General features: G+C 36.7%; 1 protein-coding gene across 1 annotated transcript in view; it reads right to left on the minus strand.

The window, feature by feature from the left end:
• Nucleotides 1-13,134, minus strand: part of USH2A (usherin) — a 390,721-nt gene that overhangs the window by 77,932 nt on the left and 299,655 nt on the right. The window contains exons 48-52 of the mRNA XM_074166292.1: nucleotides 12,180-12,348; nucleotides 8,977-9,198; nucleotides 3,476-3,699; nucleotides 968-1,178; nucleotides 385-582 (exon numbers count right to left, since the gene is read on the minus strand). Coding sequence (XP_074022393.1) covers nucleotides 385-582; nucleotides 968-1,178; nucleotides 3,476-3,699; nucleotides 8,977-9,198; nucleotides 12,180-12,348 — 1,024 coding nt within the window. The remainder of the gene's footprint in view (nucleotides 1-384; nucleotides 583-967; nucleotides 1,179-3,475; nucleotides 3,700-8,976; nucleotides 9,199-12,179; nucleotides 12,349-13,134) is intronic.

The following is a 13,134-nucleotide window of genomic DNA, read 5'->3' on the forward strand; positions in this document are numbered from 1 at the left end:
CTCAATATCTCTCAATTGTTACTGAGAGCTATTCCAGTTTTTTTTTCACTGTTTCAAAATAATAAGCCAGATTTCCTTAAAGAAATACGACTGTCATCCACTCCTCCCTGCCCCCCTAGTCCCCAAATATTTTGTAACATGATTGTGATTTTCTGATCTCAAAAGAGGTTTCTGGGCACTTCTTAGAGACATGCTAAATTGCCTTCTGCGAAGTTAGACTCTACTCTTATTTGCAATGAAAATGATCTCAACCTAGAGCAAATTCTTGCAGAGTTTAGGAACACATGTATTTCAGTGCCAGTGACTAAATAAGAAATGTTTTGTGATTTTGCAACACTGTCAGTTGAATGATAGAACATACTCGTTTTTAACATATATCAATACCATTTGGTTGAAGTGGTTCCTCCCAGTTTAGAAGTATCATGTCTTCCCGATCATTCACTTTGGCCCATTTTGGTGGATTTACACGCTGTGGCACATCTTGCTTAGTGACAACTCTGCTAATTTCACTGAAGCCTCTTCCATAGCTATTCCAAGCAGCCACTCTGTACTCATATGTGATAAAAGGTTCGAGGTTCAGGTCTAGAAAAAGTTACATATGGATCATTGCAGTCTTACGAAAATACAAAATGACTTTTGTTTATTTTTTATGGGACTACTTCTGTGTTTAAAGACAGACAGATATGGAAGTTGTTCCTTTAGTCAGGGCCATTTTCTGATAGACCAATACTTCTACCACTTTTGTGAAAGTAGGTCTAGACCTTACGTATTTATGGAACTTCTTGCTACTCATTTCATTTTCCTGAAGATTCTGCCCTGAATCACAGACTAATTCTTAAAGAACACAACTTCACTACGATTGATTCACATTTGATTAGAATACTTGACAGCATTCAGGACAACTTTTTCTCCAGCGTGAATTAAATACACAAGCAAATCATCAATCTGATATGCCATTTTTCCTTACCTGTAAATGAATACTGGTTTGGACTTCCTGTGTAGACAGTCTCCTCTTCAGCTGGACATACACCTTCCCTTATCTCCTTTTCTGTAGCACTCTGTGAACCTTTTATCCACGCACAGATATTCTCACTGGGATCAAAGTCACACTTTCCACAGTGTGCTGTTGCCTCCATAGATAAAGGGCAAACAATATTAGCCTTGCATTCTTCTTTTACCTAAGGAATACACGTACAATTTTAATATAAGTACCTCATCTTCCTTTCTTTACAAATTCTTCCATTAGTATTTCTCTGTCTTTATGCAACATAAAAATCAAGCAATTACATTGAGTACATTGATACTTCTAACATATGGGACACCTTTTCAGCCTTTGGCCTGTCTACTGTCTCTGGTCATTAATGTGTTTATAATCCTTTCTACAAGGAACATTTTTTTTTTTTTTTAGGGTCCTTGCATGAAAACATCACAAATGTTAACTACTGGAAGCCCAAATGGCTGGTTTGTTGAAAGTAGAAGAATCTATAATCAAACAAGAACAGGATTTTATCTGAGAATTTGAACACACTGTTCCTGCGGAGGCCGATATCCTGTGGCAAATCCGTGGCAAATTCCCAGCTCCTCACACCGCTTGCCAAGTACACAAGAGGGCTCTGTGCAATTCCTTGGCAGCTGTCAAGGCTAAGAACTCTATCCATGGGTGATATAAATCGTGTCCTCTACCACATCGCTGCTAAACAGCAGTTTTGCTGCAATAAGAGGACTTCTGCAAACGTTGATGCAGATATAAGATTTAACCCATAAAGAACAATTCACAGAAACATACACTAAACATCCACAAGTTTCCATTAAAATTATGAAATAATATTTTTGCCAAAACAAGCTAGAGAGCAGTAATTCTTATAAAATATGGGTTGCTGCAGGAAGAAATGTACTGCAATATTTGCTACAAATATTTCTGCCCATTAGGCTACAAGCTTTAGAATGAAAAATAACAGATTATATCCAATGCTTCCTTAATTCACCTATTGAAATTAGTTTGTTAGCTGATTATGAACCTCAGCTAATTTAATTTCCCAAACTTGGCACTTTCACAAAAATTACATTGTGATAGATATCAATATAAGATGTAGGATATAAATGCATTGGATCCACATATAAAGTAGCTCCAGAATATGTCCCAGAATATCAGTCCTTGTAATGTTAGTAAATCTATACATATCAGAAAGCCAGAGCCGCTGTATCTTTTCTACTGCTGGTAAGTGAAATACGAAGTACTTCCTTTGTTTATACATTACACCTAAGGCATGGATCTAGCATGTTATCTACCAGAATTCATTAAGCTATTGTCAGCCATTTTTCGCCTTGCACGAACTACTAATACAATGGATTGAAGAACTGCAGCTGACTCATCACAACACTTGGATTTTCTCTAGGAGAAAATTATTCAGTCTGAAAATAAAATGACATGAAAAGGAGAAGATGGAAGAAATATTTTTGTATTAACTTAGCAGATGAACAAAAAGGATAGAGGAACACCTGTATGTGGCAGGATGGAATCTGTTTTTCTTTTTACTTTAGTGATAAATTCCATAATATCTACCTGATTCCCATATTGTACAGTTCACAATATTCAACCCTCTTTTTTTCCTCTCTTACCCATTTTCTCCCTCCCTATAAATAATAATTATAAATATAAATAATATAAAGGATTTTCATCCCTTGAAACGCTCATTTTCTTAAACAAAAATTGTAATAAGTTTACAATATTTTTACAGCTTACGTACAATACCAAGATGCTAATTCTTGAAGATATCTACTGAATTCAAATGGAGTTGCAAGACTTTGCAGCTTTGAAAGCTGGCCAAAGTGCCTCATTGCTGATACCTATAGTCACTGGCCACTCTTCTGTATAATTCATTGGGCATGAAAGGCACCAAAAATATATCATCCATATTGTTGCTAAAAGTTTTACAGGCACCTATCCTAGTGCTGCTGAATCTTATGCCAAAATTGCCACTGATTTTCTACAGGATCAGGATTAAGTCCATCAAGAAAATATCAATTGCTTTATGTATTTATATTTTTTTTTAGGAGGTTGGGGAATCTACGTCACACTGCCTGCCCAAATTGAATTGTAATAGCATTTTTATACTTCAGAACTGGCCACTTCAATTCCAATTTCCCCTTAAGGAACATCATCAGGAACTGTGGTCACAGAACGGAAGCTGCCTGTAGACGCCAGTCTTGTTAGTATGCCAGCTTTTAGCCACTGTACTAATCTGAAGTGCTGGGCAACACTTCACAGAGGCAGCTAATCATTATTAATTCCTTTAGAATTCATTGCAATAACATCAATCATGGTGAACTCATTCGGTATTAATATGGATGTAATGTGAAAATGAATAATGCACACAAGAGTTTTTATATTCCTATTTTAGAAAAATAGTTATGAACAGGGTATTTCTCTTTCCATCGTCAAATCAGAGCTACCGAGAGATTTTCTATCAATTACCTTCATCATCATTCCAGCTGAAATCTTGTCAGAGCAAACATATTTCAAAGGATTATATCCAACTCCATTACAGCATTCTTCGCTCTTTGGAATAAGTTCAGTCTCACAGCATTTTACTGGCACTTGGTCATTCTTTCTAACATGTGCTAGAAACTCACCACTGGAACCTGAGCAGCATATGGTATCTGACATATTCACATATTCCTTTCCACAACAGAACATCCCTGAAACCAACAAACAAAAAAATATATCTGAATATAAAATGTAGATAAATAAATAATAGATAAAGAAAGAAGAAGGCTCAGAATGCAATATAGCTCGGCATAAAAGCATCAGCAGCTGGAATTACGCAGATTTAGCTAAAGCGAGATTAAATTCAAATGTGAGGTGACTAAAGTAAGTGTCCTGATTCTAGACCTGCTGAAAACAATCAAGAATTAGAGGAATAAACAGGCATCCCCTACAATCAACTTACACCATTGCTGAACTTTTGTAAGAACCTTTGCTATGAAATACCATGCCAAAGTACTGTGCACAGCAGGCTGAAGGCAGACTGTTGGTTAAAATTTCCTGTAGACTGTAGAAATTGAGAAAGCTTCTCCATGTATTTTCCAGTCAGGTCTCATTCATCCCCCCCTCACATGGGCAGTCTTCCAACAGTGCATCTTAGCATTCCAGAATGTTTCACATTATATTTTATGTTTTAAAGAGAGGGTTCATACTAGGTATCTAGAACTGAATGGGTGATTTGCCAAACACCCACAGTCATCTGATACAGAGAATTACTCTTTAAGAAGTTAATATGTAAATATAATTTGCATTTCTGTAGTGGAGTTGATAAGCTGCCAAAATTAATTCCACAGTCTTTCTTCTATTTTTAATAATTTTATTTTAAAATTAAAAGATCATCATGACCATGGTACTTTTCCAAATAATCACACGAACAATTCTGCACCTGTGAAATACCAGTGTTCAATCCCACACCATTTAAAGAAAGGGGTAAATTTTAACTCTGAACTTAATGCTACAAACACCTCTACAATTGGCAATGAAATAAATGTTACTAATTCAGCTAGGAAGATATCACACAAAAAAAAAAAAAACCCCAACAAAAAACCCCCAACAACACAGGGCTGTGATATAGTGTTATATCTACAAAGTAATTGGTATTTAACATAATTTCTGTAGTATGTAGACATTTAAAACACATGCAAAAGTAGCCACTATTTGCACTGTCATTTATTGTAGCAAATCGCTCTTAGGAAGTCATACATAATGAAAATTACCGTTTAAGGGTATGATCCTGCTAAAGCATTCGAAGCATTTCATTCCAATCACTGGAATGGCTCAAAATGGTGTTACATGCATACCTTACCTATTTTCAGAGCTGGTTCCATTCACAGAAATCAAACTGTAATCACCAGCTCTCCAAGATGTAAATCCTGCCGCCTGTTCACACCCTTTTTCCAAATTGTCCTCAGATTCTACCAATTTTAAGTAGAGAATTAATGCAGAAAATGACTCAATTCAATACTAATAAGCAACTCAGCCCCAAGGGACTTTTGACAGGCAAACTAAAATTTTGATAATGAACTGTTTTTCTATTGAAACAAACAAGAGTGTATTCTTTCCTGCGAACCTCATCTTTGTTTAACTGAATTAAATTTTTCAGCCAAGATTTCACTCACATAACAAGAAGTGACTCCCTTTCTAGTTTCTTTGGTAAACCATTACTTCTTTAATTATTATCAACCTTGTTCCAGTGTGATAAATTGCTAATTACTTAATACCCTAATCAGCGTTCATTCTTTGCACAGATAAACTGTGACAGCGCCATTAATTTAAATAGTAATTTCACTTAATGGCCAGAACGGCACACCAGATTTTTATGCAGCATTTTCTGAAGACTGCATCCATCACTGCAATATTCTGACATAAAGATGTCTGACGTGCACTAACTCACTTAGGGAGAGCAGATGTTGCAGAGCAGAGTTTGGTAGTAATTCCCATAGTGCATCACTTCAGCATGAATGAGCTGCAAAGGCAGAGGTAGACAATCTTCTGAAACTGCATTGCATAGCCTCTGACCTTTGCTTAATTTATCACATGTAGCACTTGACTCCTGAACCTTGACACCTCAAACATACAATTTTAAATATGCTCCAAAAAAACCAAAATAGGACTATGTAATATTGATGGATTGATTTGCCTTCTAAAAAATCGCTTTTTTCAGTTGCTTAAGGATCCAGAAATTCCTATAAAACCTTTGCTGAATTCAGCAAAATATCAAAATACAAACTATTTGTTTGTAAATCAGCTGGAATGTGTGTGTCATGCTTTATATATTTATGTTTCATAGGCACATAATACATTACAGGAAAAAGAAAATCCATGGACTGGAAAAGACACTTCCTGCTAACAGTGATTTCTGTCAACAATTATTTCATGTTCATCCCCAGCAACTGAAAAAATTTACAAACATAGCTGAGTGATGAATTACTAATTTAGTAAATCTGCAAAACCATTGCTTTCAAAAGGGAAACATGAGTATTAGAAGGCTTAGCTTTTGGAGCCAGAATAAAGGATCAACAAAATACAGAGCCAGTGTACATCGCAAACTACTCCAAAAATCCTTGGCTTACATGTGGGTATTGCAACTATTACAGATCAGGAACCACAGCAGTACAAAGTATCATCTTTCATGAGTCTGGGATGTCAGTATAGTGGCATTTTACTAGATGTCTCTTTTTTTTTTTTTTTTTGTCTTTTTAAAGAGAAAATCCAAGAGTGGTTTTAGCTGATATTATCCTTTATAGCCAGAAATGGACAACTTTGGATAATCACATTGCAGCAGTGGGGCTCAGGACGTGTGTATACAATGGCATCGCTGCCAGCCTTTGCCAGTAGATGTCTCTATGGTCACCCCGCTAAATAAGGCCAACAAGGGGTGAAAAATAAAACCTAAGAAAATAGAAATTAAAAAAAAAAAAAAAAAAAGAAAAGAAAAGTAATGTGAGATGGAAAAAATATCTCTTTTTTGCAGGACAGACTCTCTGAAAAAGGTATACAATGGCAAATGAAAAACTTCTACCATTAAGCCAACATTCAGTGCGAACCTGGGTCTAGGTTCTGCAGAAACATGCCACTTTTTTCAAACTGGTCGTGCAACAATAAGGCTGTGCACAAGGCTTGCACTTCTAGCGAACATGTTTATCTTCTATGTTTTTTTTAGAGGAACTAAAACTCCCAAACAAAAGCTTTAAATTGTCATTATATTTTTAACCATAGCATTCACTGCCAACTACAAAACAGAGCTTCAGAAGCATTTCAGCTTTTGCATAAAGCCACCCTTGTTACCTCTTCCCCTTCTAGACAATGAGATCAGCTTTCCAATTACCATATTCTTGCAAAATTCTACTTATTCATTTGTCAATTATAAGTAAATTATGTTTTTATGTGAGAGTATTTTTTCCATTAAATTCATTATAATAATAGGGACAGCGAACAGGTAGATTTTTGTGCCTGGCTTGTGCATTTTCATGATGTATTTAGCAAGGCTGAATTACTCTAAGAAATTAAGCAAAAACCTATTGAGCGTGATGTATATGATACAATAAGAAACCACAATCTATTCTATGCTTAATGCAAAAGAATATGATCTCTTTTCAACTATGGTGCTAATTCATCTTTCAAATCTGTATTTGTGCTCAGCTGTATGGTGGCTCACAGCATAAAGTCCTCACAGAAAACCTGTGAACGATGAAAAAGCCACTGTTTTCTTTTTTAATAGCCAAAAAAATGTCACCCTGACCCATTCTCAAGAAAAATGGTGTAAATGATAGAACGCTATAGGCTAAACACATTTTAAAAAGAGAGGTATAAAGGTTTTTAAAATAAATATATTTAAGGAAAAATACTGTTAAGAATATATATATACTGAAATGAAGAACATAACTTTCATCCCAAGATACCTGTATTACACTCCTACACAACTCATCTGCCCAGAGAGAGCAGTAAAAACATAAACGCTACCCCAGCAGTTCTGTTCCAACAGCATCTGTTAATTCACTCCATTTATAAAATACATATTGACAAAGACAACTGAACTGGGACCAGGGAGATTTGATTTGGTGTGAGAAAGTCAATTCAATGTGATTTTGTTAAAGGGCTCCTGCAGGCAAATAAAAGAGTTTAAGTAATAAAGTACATAAAGAGATGCTTTATGAGCCAGCCCCGTCTTGTGGCAGACACACAATGCACGGCTATGCGAGAGGGCCTTGTTCAGAGCTGATACTGTGAGCCCTGCTAGACACTGTAGATCAGGCACAATTAGGGAGCACAGTGAGGGGGAGCTAAAATCATGCAAGCAGTGCTGTTCACAGCAAACACTCCATGAGTCACCACCAGAAGGGAAGGGTAGTATAGAAACTATATAAAGTGTTGCAATGGCTCTTCTGATTAGCCCTTCCCGACAGTCATCACAGAACCAGGGTACTTTGAATACCACAGCGGCTGAAGGATCCACTGAATACAAAAAACAAGCTGAAGATAGAGCTCATTTTTTGGGAAAGGAGGAGTTCAGCCTTCAGATTTGGATTCTTTGTTATTTATTAAGATCCTTAGTAGTACAACTACAGGCTCAAATTGGCACGCATACGGTGAAAGTGCTGCCATCACTCATCTTTGTACACCAAGCAGAACTGGCTACTAAACCTTCATTATTTCTGTGTTCTGAAATCGGGCTCCCCTTTGAGACCGCAATTGTTTCTGAAGTCTTTTTGTCAGGCTGAGAAAGCCTAAGGCTGATGGTATATAATTTGTCTAATAACTGTGGAAAGAAAAGACACATGAAAATACCTGAATAGGGTTTGTAATAATACCTCCAATCTCTGTCACCAGCTAGTCACAGAGTGCTTTACGAGGAAGTAGGGTTCAGACTGTACCTCTGAGCCACGGAGTAATTTCCTATGGTGTGCAATAGATTAATGGGATACACCAGATGAACAAGTGACTAGTGTTAGGGATTTGTTCATTTTAAATTGCAGCAGATTTACCCCTATGGAGATGCACAAGTGAGGGACATAGACCACCAAGCAGATAGCAATGTAATCCTTGATTTCTAGGTGACTAACCCCACATCTCCACTGCAAATGGAAAATCCCTGCACTGGGATGCACGGCAGCACAAGGCAGCCAAGTGTAACCTCTCCTCTACTCATTGAAAGGGGACTGGTCCTATTTCCTCACTGGAATAATGAAAGATCATCCATTCCTTTTGAACTTTCCGGTGTCTCCAGCCCCCACAGCTTTTGGTCAAAGGCAAAGAAGGGTTATTTAAACTTCACCATTTTGCAGTCTGTCAGAATAGGTCAGGAAAGGGCAACATCATTTTAACAAATTGGCATACACACCTTAATTCTGAGAGTGTCACTGCTGAATGCTTGGCATCACAAGATATTTAGAAAGATGAAGACCCTTTTCTCTTGAAAACTTATCACTTACCTGTCAGCGGTCTGTGTGCAGTCCCCTCTTCTTCATCACCACAACAGACCAAGTCCATGCTTATGACTTCACCACCACAGCACTGCTGATTGAAACTGTCGTGGAGGGATCCACCACAGCAGATTTGATCGCCCGACGTGGAATAAGGCATTCCCTGGCAGCAAGAGTCACCAATTCCAACTGAAACTCTGTTTTGCTCCTCATTAGGGCAACATACTTCTCCTGTCAATTTAAGAATGCAATTAAAGATTTTATGCATTTATAGCTCTTGAAATCCCTGAGAGGCCTTCATCTGATAGCAACAAGTCTGGGTTCACACACTAGTAGCTTCATGTACTAAATGTTCCGCGTGAAAGCATGGAATCACTTGGCACTTTAGAATGCCATAAAAATATTATATTCATTTGTAATAATAATTAAAGAAACATACATTAATGAATTCAGGGAAAAGACTCTGTAAGATATCAAAATCCAAGCATGACAAACTGAGAAGAGTAACAAAAATAATTTCTGTAAATAGGACAATTATAGAGCTGAAAACCTTTAATTAGAGGCAGCTACACAGTAAAGAGAGTTTGTTCTTCCTATGATTAACAGAACAGTAAGCCGACTTATTCTCAGAAAAAAAATTCCTTATCTCCTCCAAAATCATTCCAAACTTGTTTTGAAGGACTAATTCACATTGCTGAAAGAGTTTTTCAGTGCCACTCAGGACTTCATCTCCTAAAGAACTTAAGCATTAAACTCACTCTTAAAATTAAATACCACCATCACAATCAGTGGGCTTGGCTCCTACTTAAGCAAAAGCACCAGCCTTTGCACAAAAAGGCCTTAGAATAAGGCTGTCAATGAGACCAACACTATAATGGTGGGGTGGGCTTGGCTGTGATTAACTGTGTGCTATGAATGGAGTAGATACTGCTATGGCTATGAAGGATACAAAAATTATGTTAAATGGCAATAATTTTTCATTCAGTAATGTCTGCACTTGATTTGATCTAGTGTTTGAAAAGTTACATTTTTATATTATCTTTCTGTGTCGCAATGTTTTCTGCGGCTCAAATGTCATACGGAATGAGTAGGAGTTGTTTCCGTTATTGAAGACAGATAACGGAGGTGATTAAAGTATTTGGATTCCTGATTGTTAATACAAGAAATGTGTTTTGATTTTTAAAACTAATTTTTCTCATTGAAAGGAATATCTCAAGTCCTTTTCTTCTGAAAGGTTGGGAATTACAAAGAGCCCTAAACCCAATGCAGCTTTTGTCAGAAATAAACATGCGATGCAATTTGAACAGGTGAGGGAGAACCTTGTTTTCCTTGCCCCCCCACATTCCTTGCTGAAGAGGTAGCATTATTTGTTCTGCTCTGCTTTAAGAATCTCTCCTCCCATCTTAGTTCTGGGATGGATGTTTGCACTTCTTTGTGCACTACTGTTTCAGAAACTGAGATTCCTGCCTTCCTAATTTGTAATCTTCATGCCTACAACCCACTGTGCTTCAGTACATCTAGAGCTATCAAGCTGGCCAAACAACATCTGGGAAATATGTATGCTTAGAGAGTTTCCTGTATAAATAACTTTATCAAATAAAGTCAATAATAAACAAAAAAAGATGAGAACAAATTTTTAGAGTATAGTAGATATAATCTGTTTAGATACTTCATCATATTTTCCTGCATTCCTCGGAATCTAATTTAGTTGCTACACAGAGAAAGTATTAAAACACAGAATGTAGCTTACATCTATTGGAAATAAAACTGTTTTTTTTCTAAAAGAACTATTAGACATAAGACACAAAGGATCAGTAACCTTCTCATTAACCTCTCAAAATGGGATCCATTCCAAGCTAGGAAATGTTCTCTCTCTGAAAACTACCATGCAGTCTTAGCAGTTAATTGTTATCCTTATCAAAGAATGACCCACATTAACATTTAGCTTGAGGTTATTAGCATATTTATAAAAATAAAAAAGAAAAAAGTGACCAATATTGTTCATGTTGCTGCCCTTTAGAGTATGGAAAAAGAGAATGCAGAAAGTGTACTTAGGAAAAAAATGTTTAAAATCTTGTTCAAACATTCACAGTTTCATGCTTGTTGGACTGCTGACTGAACAAGAACTACTTTCAGACATAAGACATTTTGTTTCACTGTGCTTTTCTTTCTTGATGTAAACAACATTAAGCTAGTTAACATAGACCACTGGATGGGGACAGAGGTCACAGTATAATCTCTCCGTTTCAGTGCATTGAGATTAATGAGGCCAGCAAAATACTCTTCTCTGGTTCTTCCATGTGATAGCATTTTTCTGATGACATCATGGAAGGCATTCTAATATTGTGATATATGAATTACTTTTCAAAGCATCAGAACTTGGGATGTGCTGAATGTGTTGGCAAAAATTCAAGCATTTCTGAGCTTAGGGAATGTGTGCCAGCTCATGAGTAATGGAAGCATTTTAGCTCCTGACCTGACAATTGCCTACAAAGAGATATACGCTCTGAACACTGCTCCCTGAAAGGGCTCTCCTCCTCCTTTTCCTCCCCTCTCCCTGTCAAAAACCCACCAACAAACTGGAAAACAAAACTCTGGACAATAGGACAGTTTTGGCAAACTTCCCAAACAGTTCTGAGAATAACAGTACGATCAGCGCTAAGAAAAGGATAAATTTCCGTCAAAGATAATACATATGGGATGTGTACTCTGATCTGTAACATTGTTAGAAACAAAGAGTAGACAATGCAGAAACAAGTAGAACTGATGTAATCCTTAGTATCAACCCCAACTGCTAACAATCGTTCCACAAAAGAAATGGCTAGGGAAAATCACATGGGGTCAAGCCAAGCAGAGAACTAAACCGCACCACTAAATTGCCTGATGGTGTTCCTATTAAGCAGAACTGCCCTCCCCATTATGCAGCACTTACTGCAATTAAGTATAGTTTGGCATAAATTAGTTCTCTGGGAAATGACCCAATCATCAGGTTTCATCAATTAAGCCTTTCTTGTATAAACAGTGTGTACTGTGTTCAGAAGACAAAGTCAGTACAATTTTCTTTGCTTATCCCACTGAACACAAGTCTCAAAAACATCTAGAAATCTTGATAAATCCCACATTTATTGCTATGTTTTCATTCTCCTTGGTTTAACAGATATATCAACTTTGTTGTTTTGTTTCTTTCAAGCGCTTGAAGAGTTGTCTCTTACCTTCTAATACCCTAGTGTAATAACCACCACAGCACTGGTGTTTCAGTTGCACAGCATGTATCTGACCACCACAGCAAACCCCTGGTGAATTAAGAATAAATGGAATGTACTTGTCCTCACAGCACTGGAAGCCAGGTTTATTGTCATGCAGAATCCCATTACAACATACCTAGAAGTAGTTTAAAAAAAAAAAAAAAAAATCAGTAAGGCAATATCTGTTAAACAGAACATAACGTGTTCTCTAGCAAAACAACGTATATGAAAATGTGTACAACGCATCCTAGTACAGACACTAATACGACTGCAGTCAAATAAAAGGTATCTTGGCTAAAATCCTATGCCCTCCAGCATTATCAGACTTCTATAAACTACTGTGTATCTGACAGAATGTTGCTATTCTGTGGCTTTCAACCATACTACACCTTAATAAAATAGTCCATTAATATGAATCATCTTCATATGCCTTACAGGCTGTTTGAGTCTCTCAGTGTGGAGTAGATTGCAACATGTAGATCTAATACACAATCACCTTATCCTTTTATTTTCTCCCCAATTCATATTTATTTATTTATTCATTCATTTATGAAACCCTTACAACTGAAAAACAGTATTTCCCAATATAACCTTTTGGGTTTTCTTTCACATAAAAATAAGTGGAATTCTCTTCTTATAGCACATGATCACTTATTTATGACCACAGGTCTTCAGACAATGTGGTCTCAAGAGAATGGCACTTACATAAGGAATTTTTTTTCCAAGTAAAATTTAGATGGAAACGAATTTTGAAAAGGTCTTTTAACTGTAGACTTCTTTCTAGGTGCTGTTGAGAAAATTATATGCTTGAACAATCAAATAATTATTTGTACACTTACTCCTGTGATGATGTAGTGGCACACTGCATACACAGCAAACCATATAGAACAATCAGTAGAATCATCGTAAAAATTGTAACCTC

This window comes from Numenius arquata, chromosome 2 (assembly GCF_964106895.1).
Source record: "Numenius arquata chromosome 2, bNumArq3.hap1.1, whole genome shotgun sequence".
Classification (NCBI taxonomy): domain Eukaryota; kingdom Metazoa; phylum Chordata; class Aves; order Charadriiformes; family Scolopacidae; genus Numenius; species Numenius arquata.